Genomic DNA, 16,343 nt, shown 5'->3' on the forward strand with positions numbered 1-16,343 from the left:
TCTTAGGCCAACAGCAGTCAGACATCTTACATGTCCCCTCTCACTCTTTTAGGCAACAGCAGTCAGACATCTTGAACCATGTCACCTCTCTTACTCCTTCACCTTTTCTCCATCCTTACCCCCTTTCTAGAACCTCTTACTCTCAGACACACTCTCATTCTTCTCCTCTTCGCTCTCACTTCCCCCCCTCCTCCCTCTGCACTTTTAAATACAGCAGAATTCTACTATGTTCCAAATCAATTTTTTCTAAATATTCCACTGACAAAGTTACTTAGAGTGACTCAACAAACACAAATTCAATTTGAGAACTGGCAAATTGAGCCAAGACAGAAACAAGCCCTGAAAGAATAAGTCTGGGGGAGAATAATTGTGTGTGTACTACTTGAGACTTAGTATTACATTGGAAAGAAAATGGGAACAAGAGAATGAGTGTGTTTTTGGAGAGCTGTGTGCTTGTGAAGTGTTAAATCACATCACTGAGGGTGTGCTGGGAGGTCTGCGAGCGAGTGTGTACTGACTTGATGGTCTGTAAGAAGCGTACTCTGTCGTTGATTTCATCTGGGATCTTGCTGAGGATGTGTTTGAGTGCCCGGGCCTTGTCATTCAAGTCCTGGAACTCCTGCTCCGGCCTGTCAATCATGAACTCTATACACACACACACACACACACACACAGGAAGAGAGCCACAGCACTAGTCACCATGGAGACAGTCATGTCAACAAAAAGAAGCGGTGGAATGTAGAGAGCATTCCAGGCCCTGACAGAACAGCCCCACCCAGAGAGCAGTCTGTGTGTGCGCCTGAACGCGCATGCACACACACACACACTACTTTCAGTGTGTGAGGAAAGTTAGAAAAAGGTGCCACTGCAGTGTAACCTTGCTGACAGCAGGAGGTAAAGAGCGTTCAGAAAGTAGTCACACCCCTTGACTTTTTACACATTGTGTTACAGCCTGAATTTAAGATGTTGTCACTGGTATACACACAATAACCCATAATGTCAAAGTGAAATTATGTTTTTCAAAATGTTTACTAATTKAAAACTGATACCTTGAGTCACCCCTTTGTTCTGGCAAGCCTAAATAAGTTCAGGAGTAAATATTTGCTTAACAAGTTACATAATAACTTGCATGGACTCACTCTGRGTYCAATAATATTGTTTAACATACTTTTGAATGACTACCTCATCTCTGTACCCCACACAAACAATTATCTGTAAGGTCCCATCAGTTGAGCAGTGTATTTCAAACACAGATTTAATCCCAAAGACCAGGGAGGTTTTCCAATGCCTCGCAAAGGGCACCTATTGGTAGATAAAAAATACATTGAATATCCATTTCATCATGGTGAAGATACTAATTACACGTTGGATGGTGTATCAATACACCCAGTCACTACAAAAGACACAGGTGTCCTTCCTAACTCAGTTGCCGGAGAGGAAGGAAACCGCTCAGGGATTTCACCATAAGGCCAATGGTGGCTTTAAAACAGTTAAGAGTTTAATGGCTGTGATCAACATTGTAGTTACTCCACAATACTAACCTAATTGAAAGATGGAAAATAAGGAAGACTGTACAGAAAAAAAATATTCCAAAACATGCATCCTGTTCACAATAAGGCACTAAAGTAATACTGCAAAAAAATGGGGCAAAGAAATTCACTTTACGTCCTGAATACAAAGTGTTATGTTCAGGGAAAATCCAGCACAACATCAACGAGAACCACTTTACATATTTTCATGATGGTGGCTGCATCATGTTATGGGTATGCTTGTCATCGGCAAGGACTAGGAGTTTTTTTTGTGATAAAAAGGAAAACGAATAGAGCTAAACACAGGCAAACTCCTAGAGGAAAAACATTGGTTCAGTCTGCTTTCCAACAGACAGCGGAAAACTCTTATTTCAGCCAGGACAATAACACAAGGCCAAATCTATACACTGGAGTTATTTACCAAGACGAGATTGAAAGTTCCGGAGTGGACGAGTTACAGTTTTGACATAAAAATCGGCTTGAAAATCTATGGCAAGCCTTGAAAATGGCTGTCTAGCAATGATCAACAACCAACTTGACAGAGCTTGAAGAATTTTTAAAAGAATAAATGTGCAAATATTGTACAATCCAGGTGTGCAAAGCTCTTAGACGTACCCAGAAAGACTCACAGCTGTAATTGCTGCCAAAGATTATTCGAACATGAATTGACTCAGGGTGTTTTTTGTTTTTTTTGTAATTCAAAGCTTTTACTTTGTTATTATGGGGTATTGTGTGTAGATGGGTGAGAAAACAAATATATTTCATCAATTTTGAGTGCAGGCTGAAAAAACTAAATGTGGAATAAGTCAAGGGGTATGAATACTTTCTGAAGGCACTGTTTATTTAGTATTCAAACAGAAGCAAAGGCCCTCACATCACGGTGTGACTGTGTGTAACTGTGTAACTATAGCTGAGCTTCTCATTCTGTGCACATAAATTCATTACTACCAWCAATCAGGCCATGCAGGAGAGAAAATTCAAGCCTGGAGGGAAGAAATGTCTCACAGGAAGGAGAGGTTGTTTTATTAGTGGAGAAACAGCACCATCCTGAGGAGAGAGACGGTACTGTACACAGATGCACAATACCTAACYTCATCTAGGACTAGGTTATTCACTGCAGAACAGAGAGACACACACAATCAGAAACAGACAGACACACACCTTCCACATCGTCTGCAGCCATTCGCAGTAGTGACTCAGTGAAGTTGACCTCCACTTTCTTCTTCTCCAGGATCTTCATGATGATGTCCTGGGTCAGCCCTGGGTTCTCCTTCTCAGCCTGACAATCAACCACAGAACACACATCAGGCTCTGCTAATCAACCACAGAAAACACAGTCTATGACAACAATGTTTCCCCTAGCATTTTGTCATGGGGATAAAAAAAAAGAAAAATTACTTTTAAAGCAAATTTTCTGTAATTCTGCACATTTTGCAAACGTAAACAAAATCAATGGGGGCCCCATGCCATGACATTAGGAGAATTGTAGATTCACCCTGACTCTCATTTTTATTTTGGCAATTGTTAGTTCCGAAAGATTATCTTTAAAAAAATATATAMAGCTTCATTATCTTTTCGACATACTTTATATGCGTTTGGTTTTTTAAATATATTTTTGGAGTGGCGGCAATGATTTAGGAGCAGAGATAAATGAATAGGGGAAACACTGGACAATAAGCCACAGAACATATGCAGACACACACCAGGCATTACTAATCAACCACAAAAACACACACATCAGTCTATGATAATAGAACACAGACCCATGATCAGAGTTAGACACTGTCAATCAAATGTGAATCAGTGGAACCCTCACAGGGGTATTTTACGAAGCTAGTTAGATCTACTCTGGGTTTTCTAAAGCTAGCCAGTTTCAGTTAGCTTCACATTCCAGCTCAGGCTTCCTCTATGATAGGAAGGTGGCTATGGATCCTGCACCTGCTGCTAATTCAAAACAGTCCTCCAGCAGGCTATGGTGGGAATGGGTTATTAGAAGAGCAGTCTTTCTTCGTGTCGACGGTTATCTTGAATTGAATTGACCAAAGTGAGCTCCTCTATCCCGTCTCAAATGCCTGTCGCCCCCATGTATAAACGCTGCCCTGTCCCTCCATGTAAAACGCTGCCCTGTCGCCCCCCATGTATAAACGCTGCCTGTCGCCCCCCATGTATAAACGCTGCCCTGTCGCCCCCCATGTATAAACGCTGCCCTGTCGCCCCCATGTATAAACGCTGCCCTGTCCCCCCATGTATAAACGCTGCCCTGTCCTCCATGTATAAACGCTGCCCTGTCGCCCCCATGTATAAACGCTGCCTGTCCCTCCACGTATAAACGTGCGCCGTCGCCCTCCATGTATAAACGCTGTCCTGTCCTCCATGTATAAACGCTGCCCTGTCGCCCCCCATGTATAAACGCTGCCCTGTCCTCCATGTTAAACGCTGCCGTCGCCCCATGTATAAAACGCTGCCCTGTCCCCCATGTATAAACGCTGCCCTGTCCCCCATGTATAAACGCTGCCTGTCGCCCCATGTATAAACGCTGTCCTGTCGCCCCCCATGTATAAACGCTGCCCTGTCGCCCCCCATGTATAAACGCTGCCCTGTCCCTCCATGTATAAACGCTGCCCTGTCGCCCCCCATGTTAAACCTGCTGCCCCGTTACGCCCCCCATGTATAAACGCTGCCCTGTCCCTCCTGGATAAACGCTGCCTGTCGCCCCCATGTATAAACGCTGCCTTCCCTCCACGTGATAACGCTGCCCTGTCGCCATCCATGTGATACGCTTCCTGTCCCTCCATGTATAAACGCTGCCCTGTCGCCCCCTGTATAAACGCTGCCCTGTCCTCCATGTATAAACGCGCCCTGTCGCCCCATGTATAAACGCTTCCTGTCGCCCTCCATGTATAAACGCTGCCTGTGCCCCCATGTATAAACGCTGCCCTGTCCCTCCCACTGTATAAAACGCTGCCCTTCGCCCCCATGTATAAACGCTTCTGTCCTCATTATAAACGCTGCCCTGTCGCCCCCATGTATAAACGCTGCCCTGTCCTCCATGTATAACGCTGCCCCTGTCGCCCCCCATGTAGTAAACGCTGTCCTGTCCCTCCATGTATAAACGCTGCCCTGTCTCCATGTATAACGCTGCCCTGTCGCCCCCCATGTATAAACGCTGCCTGTGCCTCCATGTATAACCGCTGCCCTGTCCCTCCATGTATAAACGCTGCCCTGTCGCCCCCATGTATAAACGCTGCCTGTCCCTCCTGTATAAACGCTGCCCTGTCCCCATGTATAAACGTGCCCCTGTGCCCTCCAGTATAAACGCTGCCTGTCGCCCCCATGTAGTAAACGCTGCCTGTCGCCCCATGTATAAACGCTGCCCTTCGCCCCCCGTAAAACGCTGCCTGTTCGCCCCCGTAAAAGCTGCTACGTATAAACGCTGCCCTGCGCCCCATGTATAAACGCTGTCCTGTCCCTCCATGTATAAACGCTGCCCTGTCGCCCCCATGTATAAACGCTGCCCTGTCCCTCCATGTATAAACGCTGCCCTGTCGCCCCATGTATAAACCTGTCCTGTCCTCTGTATAACGCTGCCCTGTCCCTCCATGTATAAACGCTGCCCTGTCGCCCCCATGTATAAACGCTGTCCTGTCGCCTCCAATGCTATAAACTCTGCCTGTCCCTCAGTATAAACGCTGCCCTGTCGCCCCCAGTTAAACGCTGCCTGTCCTCCATGTATAAACGCTGCCCTGTCGCCCGCCATGTATAAACGCTGCCCTGTGCCCCCCATGGTATAACGCTGCCCTGTCGCCCCCCATTGATAAACGCTGCCCTGTCGCCCCCATGTATAAACGCTGCCTGTCGCCTCCATGTATAAAGCTGCCCTGCCTCCCATGTATAAACGCGCCCTGTCGCCCATGTATAAACGCTGTCCTGTCCTCCATGTATAAACGCTGCCTGTCGCCCCCATGTATTGTAAACGCCTGCCCTGTCCCTCCATGTATAAACGTGCCCTGTCGCCCCCCATGTATAAACGCTGCCTGTCTCCATGTAATAAACGCTGCCTGTCGCCTCCATGTATAAACGCCTGTCCCCCATGTAACGTGCCTGTCGCCTCATGTTATAACGCTGCCCTGTCGCCCCCATGTATAACCCCCTCGCCCCCATGTATAACGCTGCCTCGCCCCCCTGTATAAACGCTGCCCTGTCGCCCCATGTATAAACGCTGCCCTGTGCCCTCATGTATAACGCTGCCCTGTCGCCTCCCATGTTAAACGCAGGCCCTGTCGCCCATGTATAAAACGCTGTCCTGTCCTCCATGTATAAACGCTCCCTGTGCCCCCATGTCAGTAAACGCTGCCTGTCGCCCTCATGTATAAACGCTGCCCTGTCGCCCCCATGTATAAACGCTGTCCTGTCCCTCCATGTATAAACGCTGCTGTCCCGTCCTGTATAACGCTGTCCGTCCCTCCATGTATAAACGCTGCCCTGTCGCCCCGCATGTATAACGCTGCCCTGTCGCCCCCATGTATAAACGCTGCCTGTCCCTCCATGTATAAACGCTGCCTGTCGCCCCCCATGTATAACGCTGCCCTGTCGCCCCCATGTATAAACGCTGCCCTGTCCCTCCATGTATAAACGCTGCCTGTCGCCCCCATGTAAACGCTGCCCTGTCCTCCATGTATAAACGCTGCCCTGTCGCCCTCCATGTATAAACGCTGCCCTGTCCCCCCATGTATAAACGCTGCCCTGTCCCTCCATGTAAAACGCTGCCCTGTCCCTCCATGTATAAACGCTGTCCTGTCCCTCCATGTATAAACGCTGCCCTGTCGCCCTCCATGTATAAACGCTGTCCTGTCCCTCCATGTAAAACGCTGCCCTGTCGCCCCCATGTATAAACGCTGCCCTGTGCCCCCATGTATAAACTGCCCTGTCCTCCATCGATAAACGCTGTCCTCCTCCATGTATAAACGCTGCCTGTCGCCCTCAATGTATAACGCTGGCCTTGTCCCTCCAGTGTAAAACGCTGCCCTGTCGCCTCCGCGCATGTATAAACGCTGCCCTGTCGCCCCCATGTATAACGCTGCCCTGTCCCTCCATGTATAAAACGCTGCCCTGTCGCCCCCATGTAAAACGCTTCCGTTCTCCATGTATAAACGCTGCCCCTGTGCCCCATGTATAAACGCCCCTGTCCCCCTCCATGTATAACGCTGCCCTGTCGCCTCCATGATAAACGCTGCCTGCGCCCTCCCATGTATAAACGCTGTCCTGTCCCTCCATGTATAAACGTGCCCTGTCCCTCCATGTATAAACGCTGTCCTGTCCCTCCATGTATAAACGCTGCCCTGTCCCTCCATGTATAAACGCTGTCCTGTCCTCATGTATAAACGCTGTCCTGTCGCCCTCCATGTATAACGCTGCCGCTGTCGCCCCCCATGTATAAACGCATGCTCCTGTCGCCCCCCATGTATAAACGCTGCCCTGGCCCAGTATAAACAGCTGCCTGTCCCTCCTGTAAACCGCTGTCTGTCCCCTCCATGTATAAACCTGCCCTGTCCCTCCATGTTAAACGCTGTCCGTCCCCCATGTATAAACGCTGCCTGTCCTCCATGTATAAACGCTGCCCTGTCCCTCCATGTATAAACGTGCCCTGTCCCTCCATGTATAAACCGTTCCTGTCGCCTCCATGTAAACCTGCCTGTCCCGCCATGTATAAACGCTGCCTGTCGCCCCATGTATAAACGCTGCCCTGTCGCCCCCATGTATAAACGCTGCCCGTCCCTCCATGTATAAACGCTGTCCTGTCCCTCCAGTATAAACGCTGCCCTGTCCTCTAGTAACGCCCTGTCCTCCATGTATAACGCTGCCTGTCCTCCATGTATAAAACGCTGCCTGTCCCTCCATGTATAAAGCTGTCCCTGTCGCCCTCCATAGTTAAACGCTGCCCTGTCGCCCCATGTATAAACGCTGCCCTGTCGCCCCCATGTAACGCTGCCTGTCCCCCATGTATAAACGCTGTCCTGTCCTCCATGTATAAAAGCTGCCCTGTCCCTCCATGTATAAACGCTGTCCTGTCCCTCCATGTATAAACGCTGCCCTGTCCCTCCATGTATAAACGCTGCCTGTCCCTCCATGTATAAACGCTGCCCTGTCCTCCATGTATAAACGCTTCCTGTGCCTCCAGTATAACGCTGCCCTGTCCCTCCATGTATAAACGCTGCCCTGTCGCCCATGTATCCTCCCATGTATAACGCTGCCCTGTCCCTCCATGTATAAACGCTGTCCTGTCCCTCCATGTATAAACGCTGCCCTTTCCCTCCATGTATAAACGCTGCCTGTCGCCCCATGTATACGCTGCCCTGTCGCCCCCCATGTATAAACGCTGCCCTGTCGCCCCCCATGTATAAACGCTGCCCTGTCGCCCCCATGTATAAACCGCTGCCCTGTGCCCCCCATGTATAAACGCTCCTGTCCTCCATGTATAAACGCTGCCCTGTCCCTCCATGTATAAACGCTGGCCCTGTCCCTCCATGTATAAACCTTCTGTCCTCTGTATAACGCTGCCTGTCCCTCCATGTATAAACGCTGCCCTGTCCCTCCATGTATAAACGCTGCCCTGTCCCTCCATTATAAACGCTGCCCTGTCCCCTCCATGTTATAAACGCTGCCCGTCCCTCCATGTATAAACCGCCCTTCCTCCGTAAAACGCTGTCCTGTCGCCCTCCATGTATAAACGCTGCCCTGTCATCCATGTATAAACGCTGTCCTGTCGCCCTCCATGTATAAACGCTGCCCTGTCGCCCCCCATGTATAAACGCTGCCCCGTGTCGCCCCATGTATAAACGCTGCCCTGTCGCCCCCCAGTATAAACGCTGCCCTGTCCTCCATGTATAACGCTGTCCTGTCCCTCCATGTATAAACGCCTGCCCTGTCCCTCCATGTATAAACGCTGCCCTGTCCCTCCATGTATAAACGCTGCCCTGTCCCTCCATGTATAAACGCTGCCCTGTCCCTCCATGTATAAACGCTGCCCTGTCCTCCATGTATAAACGCTGCCTGTCCCTCCATGATAAACGCTGCCCCTGTCCCTCCATGTATAAACGCTGCCCTGTCCCTCCATGTATAAACGCTGCCCGCTCCATGTATAAACGCTGTCTGTCGCCCTCCATGTATAAACGCTGCCCTGTCCCTCCATGTATAAACGCTGTCCTGTCGCCCTCCATGTATAAACGCTGCCCTGTCGCCCCCATGTATAAACGCGCCCTGTCGCCCCCCATGTATAACGCGTGCCCCTGTCGCCCCCCATGTATAAACGCTGCCCGTCCCTCCATGTATAAACGCTGTCCTGTCCCTCATGTATAAACGAGTGCCTGTCCCTCCATGTATAAACGCTGTCCGTCCCTCCTGTTAAACGCTGCCCGTCCCTCATGTATAAACGCTGCCCTGTCCCTCCATGTATAAACGCTGCCCTGTCCCTCCATGTATAACGCGTCCTGTCGCCCTCCATGTATAAACGCGCCCTGTCCCTCCATGTATAACGCTGCCCTGTCCCCCCCATGTATAAACGCTGCCCTGTCGCCCCTCCATTATAAACGCTGCCCTGTCCCTCCATGTATAAAACGCTGTCCTGTCCCTCATGTATAAACGCTGCCTGCCCTCCATGTATAAACGCTGGCCCTGTCGCCTCCATGTATAAACGCTGCCCTGTCCCCCCCATGTATAAACGCTGCCCGTCCCCCCATGTATAAACGCTGCCCTGTCGCCCCCATTATAAACGCTGCCTGTCCCTCCATGTATAACGGCTTCCTGTCCTCCATGTATAAACGCTGCCCCGTCCCATGATAAACGCTGCCCTGTCCCTCCACTCCTTACCTTTTAAACGCTGCCTGTCCCTCCACCTCCTTACCTTTATAAACGCTGCCCTGTCCCTCCACCTCCTTACCTTTATAAACGCTGCCTGTCCCTCACTCCTTACCTTTTAAACGTGCCCTGTCCCTCCACCTCCTTTACCTTTATAAACGCTGCCTGTCCCTCCCCTCCTTACCTTTATAACGCTGCCTGTCCTCCACTCCTTACCTTTATAAACGCTGCCCTGTCCTCCACCTCCTTACCTTTATAAACGCTGCCTGTCCCTCCACCTCCTTACCTTTATAACGTGCCCTGTCCCTCCACCTCCTTACCTTTATAACGCTGCCCTGTCCCTCCACCTCCTTACCTTTATAAACGCTGCCCTGTCCCTCCACCTCCTACCTTTATAAACGCTGCCCGTTCGCTCCACCTCCTTACCTTATAAACGCTGCCCTGTCCTCCACCTCCTTTACCTTTATAAACGCTGCCCTGTCTCCTCCATTATAAACGCTGCCCTGTCCCTCCATGTATAACGCTGCCCTGTCCCTCCATGTATAAACGTGCCCTGTCCCTCCACTGTATAAACGCTGCCCTGTCCCTCCATGTTATTAACGCTGTCCTCGCCGCCTTAAAACGCTGCCCTTCACTCCATGTATAAACGCGTCCTGTCGCCCTCCATGTAAACGCTGCCCTGTGCCCCCATGTATAAACGCTGCCCTGTCGCCCCCATGTATAAACGCTGCCCTGTCGCCCCCATGTATAAACGCTGCCCTGTCCCTCCATGTATAAACGCTGTCCTGTCCCTCCATGTATAAACGCTGCCCTGTCCCTCCATGTATAAACGCTGCCCTGTCCTCCATGTATAACGCTGCCCTGTCCCTCCATGTATAAACGCTGCCCTGTCCCTCCATGTATAAACGCTGCCCTGTCCCTCCATGTATAAACGCTGCCCTGTCCCTCCATGTATAAACGCTGCCCTGTCCCTCATGTTAACGCGCCCTGTCCCTCCATGTATAAACGCTGCCCCTGTCCCTCCATGTAATAAACGCTGTCCTGTCGCCCTCCATGTATAAACGCTGCCCTGTCCCTCCATGATTAAACGCTGTCCTGTCGCCCTCATGTATAACGCTGCCCTGTCGCCCCCATGATAAAGCTGCCCTGTCGCCCCCCAGTTTAAACGCTGCCCTGTCGCCCCCATGTATAAACGCTGCCCTGCCTCCATGTTAAAACGCTGTCCTGTCCCTCCATGTATAAACGCTGCCCTGTCCCTCCATGTATAAACGCTGTCCTGTCCCTCCATGTATAAACGCTGCCCTGTCCCTCCATGTATAAACGCGTGCCCTGTCCCTCCAGTATAACCTGCCCTGTCCCTCCATGTATAAACGCTGTCCTGTCGCCCTCATGTATACGCTGCCCTGTCCTCCATGTATAAACGCTGCCCTGTCGCCCCATGTATAAACGCTTGCCCTGTCGCCCCCCATGTATAAACGCTGCCCTGTCCCTCCATGTATAAACGCTGTCCGTCCCTCCTGTATAAACGCTGCCCTGTCGCCTCCATGTATAAACGCTGCCCTGTCGCCCCCCATGTATAAACGCTGCCTGTCGCCCCCCATGTATAAACTGCTGTCGCCCCCCATGTATAAACGCTGCCCTGTCCCTCCATGTATAAAACGCTGTCTGTCCCTCCATGTATAAGACGCTGCCCCGTCCCATGTATAAACGCTGCCTGTCCCTCCATCTCCTTACCTTTATAAACGCTGCCCTGTCCTCCACCTCCTACCTTTATAAACGCTGCCCTGTCCCTCCACCTCCTTACTTTATAAACGCTCCCTGTCCCTCCACCTCCTACCTTTATAAACGCTGCCGCTGTCCCTCACCTCCTTACCTTTATAAACGCGCCTGTCCCTCCACCTCCTTACCTTTATAAACGCTGCCCTGTCCCTCCACCTCCTTACCTTTATAAACGCTGCCCTCAGGGTCTGTGCTGCCGACAGGTTCACTCTCTCCAACTGTAAACACATTATCACTGCATTAAAACACTTCTTACAGATACCATCTTCTCATTAACATAGAATATATACATCTCACAAACAGATACCATCTTCTCATTAACATAGCATATACACATCTCACAAACTAGGAAAGCATACACCAATACTAATTACCAAAACATGAAAACACTTCAAAATGCATAGTTAGTAGCTACATACATGGAAAAACCATCTCATTAGCTAACACTGCAGACAACAACAAAAACTACAGTACACTGGTACACAAACAGCATTGAACAAAACAAGCCTGTGTGTTATTGGTTTTACTCTCCTTGTGGGTACTAGGAGTCCTTACAACGAGAGTAAAACCAGGAACATGTTGACAAGTGGGGACATTTTGTCAGTCCCCACAAGGAAAAGTGGTAATTTATGGTTTAGGAGTTTGGGTTTACGATTAGGGAAAATAGGATTTTGAATGGGAATAAAATGTTTGGTRCCCGGAAGGATAGTAGTCGTGTGTGTGTGTGACTAATACCTGGACTAGCTGAGTCAGTGAAACAGCAACCTCCCCACATTAAAGTGGCCACAGGGAAATCCTTTGCATCATCAGAGAGACACTGGTGCTACACACAGTAATTATCACACTCCTCCATCCCTCGCTCTTCCCTACCACCCTCACCCCTTTAAACACAAACTCACGCTGCTCTCTCTGTGATCTGTGACTACCCGTCTTCTTCCACTCTGTCTCCATTCCCTCTGTTTTTATCTTCCTGCCAACTGACACCTATACGACCCTTGAAAATCTGATTCATTTTTTTTGCCGGATTCTGTTTTCCTCCTCTTTGTTTTTCTAGATTTCTGTTTACCCCCATTTGTTCAGGTTCTCACTATCAAAAGCAGACTGTTTTAATAGAAAAACAACACAATTGGAAGTTCTGAGTCCACAACAAAACAGTTGTCATTAAATTAGCATCACCGATAACGGCAACACAAAGTGGTAGACAAACGCTCTCACACAGAAAGGGGCGTTGCTGTGCAGTTTCCTCTTCAGCAAGATGAAGGAAKGTATGAATCCCTGATGCATTTTGTTCATGTCATATGACAATCTTGGCCAAATTACTGAATTTTCAAATAAATTCWATACATTTAGTTCATCAATACATTTTTGAATATGGCCGAATTCGGTTTTTATGTCTGTATTCCGTGATTCTGTCCACAACACACATTTTATAGAGATCCATTTACCCTGTCCCTATTTATCCTATCCAACCACACTCTCTCCCCCATCCCTCCCTCGTGTCTAAGGGTAGTTACATTTGTGTTATAACCTTAGAGGCCAGAGCACGCACACGCCCCATTCAAGAAACACTACATCCTGTCTTTACCAAATCCTTTCCTCCTTACCTCGTGGAAGACGGGGTACATCACAGTGTAGAGTGTCATGGAAACCATTGAGGTCGTCTCTGCTTCATTCTTCATCTCTTCCATTGTCATCCTCGTCCAGAGGCCAACGTTTCTGTATATGTGTATGGAGTGAAGGCTGCTACCGGGGCTCACCTCAATCACTCACTACAACACTCAGAGAAGAGAAGGCTGTGGGGGCAGGACCTGAGGAGAAAAGACGGGGGGAGAAAGGGTATGAGGCATAGAATGGGAGGCAAAGGACAGAAAAGACAATCCAACATTACATAGCCTACTTCATCACTATAATACCTAATTTAGGCTATTTTCATTGCTTCTGGGTGAGGTCTAAATTTAGGCCTTGTTTTTCTGTCCTAGTAATGTCTACGTCAACAAACGAGGTCTAGCCTCGGAGGGCGATGACATTATATAACCAGGTAAACATTCCATCTGGCTCCGGTTCAAAGTCAAACATGTGGTGCAGGGCGGTGGGTGTGGAGAGACAGAGACAGACACAGAGCCTAAGCTCTACAATACACCTGCCCTGCCTGTGTACACCTGTGCATCTGAACAAGCATGATAAGTTTCTCTTTCCTCCTACTCTGACTGACACTTTCAGCAGCATTATCTATCTGTATGACGTCACCCTGGGCCATTACCAGGCAGCACTTCACTGTGTGTAACTGGATGCAATTTCAGGCCAGGGAGGGAGTGTCAATGCTGCCCTTGTTCTGCAGATACTGACTGARTGAGTAGCCCGACTGAGTGACGGTTTCTTTCCCTCTGTCACTGCGATTCCATGACTCAGCCGCAGCTGACGAAAGGTGACAGTTCTATTTCTGGCCAGGCAGGCAATGGCCTTCAGAGGGTGTTAATAAAACCATAGCTAGTGGCTGCTCTGAGCACTGCTCCCAGGTCAGCTTCACCACTATTTATTCCTTTCAGATCAGGATGGAGGCAGGGAAAACTGATCCTGGAGCAGAACACAAGCACAACTCTTCCCTAGAGCACTGCTGAGACTCCACGTGTCAAACTCATTCCACGGATGGCCGAGTGGCTGCGGATTTCCCCTCCTCCCTTGTACTTGATTGATGAAATAAAGTCAGTAATTAGTAAAGAACTCCCTCACCTGGTTGCCTAGGAGTTATTTGAAAGGAAAACCCACAGATACCATGACACCTACAGCACCCGATGACACAGGAAGGACAAAAAGATCATCAAGGACAACAACCACCTGAGCCACTGCCTGTTCACACCGCTATCATCCAGAAGGAGAGGTCAGTACAGGTGCATCAAAGCTGGGACGGAGAGACTGAAAAACAGCTTCTATCTCAAGGCCATCAGACTGTTAAACAGCCATCACTAACAGAGAGGCTGCTGTCTACATAGACTTGAAATCATTGGCCACTTTAATAATTGGATCACTAGTCACTTTAATAATGTTTACATATCTTGCATMACTCATCTCATATGTATATACTGTATTTTATATAATCTATTGCATCTTGCCTATGCCGCTCTGTCATTGCTCATCCATATATTTATATATTCTTATTCCATTCCTTTACATAGATGTGTGTGCATTAGGCATTTGTTGTGGAATTGTTAGATATTACTTGTTAGATATTACTGCACTGTCGGAACTAGAAGCACAAGGATTTCACTACACTCGCATTAACATCTGCTAACCATGTGTATGTGACCAATAAAATGTGATTTGATTTGGTTTTTACTAGACTCTCCATGGAATGAGTTCGATACCCCTGCCTTAGGCAATGTCCCAATAATCTTGCAACAAGCTGTCCATTTCTTGACTCATTTCCTTCATGGTCACTGATTTGAAAGGACTTGATAGCAGCCTTAAGGCACCATAGTGAGACTAGACACATTTACCCATCAGTGAAGAGTGGGGGGACAATGGCTGAGGAAAGGAAACGGATTGGACACATTCTTTCTTACCTAACACTATGCTCCTCTCCGTTGACTATTATCTGGCCAACTTTACTGTGGGCAATACCTGATTAGATGGGCTACTGGCCTGCAGAACATGACGGTCTCAATTGTCTTGTCTGTCATGGTACAAAGACCAAGCTATACATCTAAGTCCATTAATATGTTATTTCAGGCAGTAATGCCTTAATCACATTGTAAAAATTTATAGGTTTATTACTGGCTGTTAAACCTAATTTTATGTCCACAGAGTCATTTGTCACATAAAGTAAGGCGCGTGGACGGCTGACTGATCAGATAAGCCAGCTGCTATGGAGAAATGTACAGCAGTTACAACACAACAACAGATGTCTCTCAAATTAGCTAATTACATTTCCAACTACTCATGACATTTTATTATAATGATGTCATCGTTTGATGAAAACTGCYGTGTAATCATTTGTCCAAACACCAGAGTTTCTATGGAACAAATTCAGATAACATAACATAAGGTTAACATAACTCGTTTCGTTCGCTTCCGTTGAAGAGACCATTTTTAACAGAATCGGCACAATAAATAGACCCCTAGACTCTGTCTTGACAGGGCTAACGCAGTTCACGCCACTATGATAGCGAAGTGACTTTTTCGTAGCAAGTTAGTTTTCTGTTAAGGTTAGGAAAATGCTCTCCTAACTTGCTACGAAAATCACTTTGTATAGAAGTGCGGTGAAAAGAGTTTGTCCCGTCTCGACAGACTGAGACTGGCTAGCTAGCAGCTACCTTGCGACGTTGACGGAATCGGTAGCATTGTCGATAGCCAACCAGTTACGTAAGCAAGCTGAACCGATGCTAGTTAGCCAACTAGCGCTTAGCTACGTAAACAAGTTTCGTCGATTGTTAGTTAGCTAGCTATTTTAGCAAGCTGGGTGTCACCTGCCACTGGCAGTACCAGACTAAGAATCTTAACTAGCTAATTTAAGGTTACCTATATAATAACCACATTTTTCGTTGCTTGTAGTTAGTAATTTCATTGTCCTAATCCACCGACACACATCTATCTATCATGATCACCTGTTAGCTAGACATACTCCAATAACAATGAGGGTAATTTCTAAATAGTAGTTAGTTGCCATAGCCAATCTGTAGGAATCATTATCCAGGAAGGTAGCTATGTGTGTGAATGCGCTAAGTTYCCAACGTTAGCTAGCTAAACAAAAACGATTTTCTAACGTTAGTTGGTGAAATAGTAACGTTGCCTTTAGCTACATACCTGTTTACACCGTGGTATGCTGCTTATTTAGACCGAAGTAGGCTCATTTGCCGTGACTAGCATTAGCTAGTCGAGTGTTTTCTTTTCTCATTCAAAGACGGAAGTTTTCTGTATGATCAAACTGTCTGGGCAAGGTTTTTTTCAGCTGTCCACCAAATGGGTTGACGGTTGTAGTTTTTTCTTACGTCTCCAATTATGTCAGTGATAAAGGGATAGTAACTATAAAAACTACAACTCCCAACTAGTTCAAGCAATTATGTGGCGTCCTACACGAAACAACTAAAGCATCAACAGGCTTATTTAGCCAATGAAAACACAAAAACTACTTCTCTCACAGACAAACTGCATTCCAGGCATACAACATTTTTACATTGATAGTAG

The 16,343-nt window shown here is 48.0% G+C and overlaps 1 protein-coding gene across 1 annotated transcript in view; it reads right to left on the reverse strand.

Moving 5' to 3' along the window:
* The window catches only part of LOC112073468 (programmed cell death protein 10), a 22,357-nt gene extending 6,215 nt beyond the window's left edge, over window positions 1-16,142 (reverse strand). Inside the window, exons 1-5 of the mRNA XM_024140756.2 lie at window positions 15,963-16,142; window positions 12,767-12,970; window positions 11,327-11,380; window positions 2,691-2,808; window positions 519-645 (exon numbers count right to left, since the gene is read on the reverse strand). Coding sequence (XP_023996524.1) covers window positions 519-645; window positions 2,691-2,808; window positions 11,327-11,380; window positions 12,767-12,856 — 389 coding nt within the window. The 5' untranslated portion in view covers window positions 12,857-12,970; window positions 15,963-16,142. The remainder of the gene's footprint in view (window positions 1-518; window positions 646-2,690; window positions 2,809-11,326; window positions 11,381-12,766; window positions 12,971-15,962) is intronic.
* Between the last annotated feature and the right edge of the window lie 201 nt (window positions 16,143-16,343).

This window comes from Salvelinus sp. IW2-2015, unplaced genomic scaffold, assembly GCF_002910315.2.
Source record: "Salvelinus sp. IW2-2015 unplaced genomic scaffold, ASM291031v2 Un_scaffold2270, whole genome shotgun sequence".
In the NCBI taxonomy this organism is placed as follows: Eukaryota; Metazoa; Chordata; class Actinopteri; order Salmoniformes; family Salmonidae; genus Salvelinus; species Salvelinus sp. IW2-2015.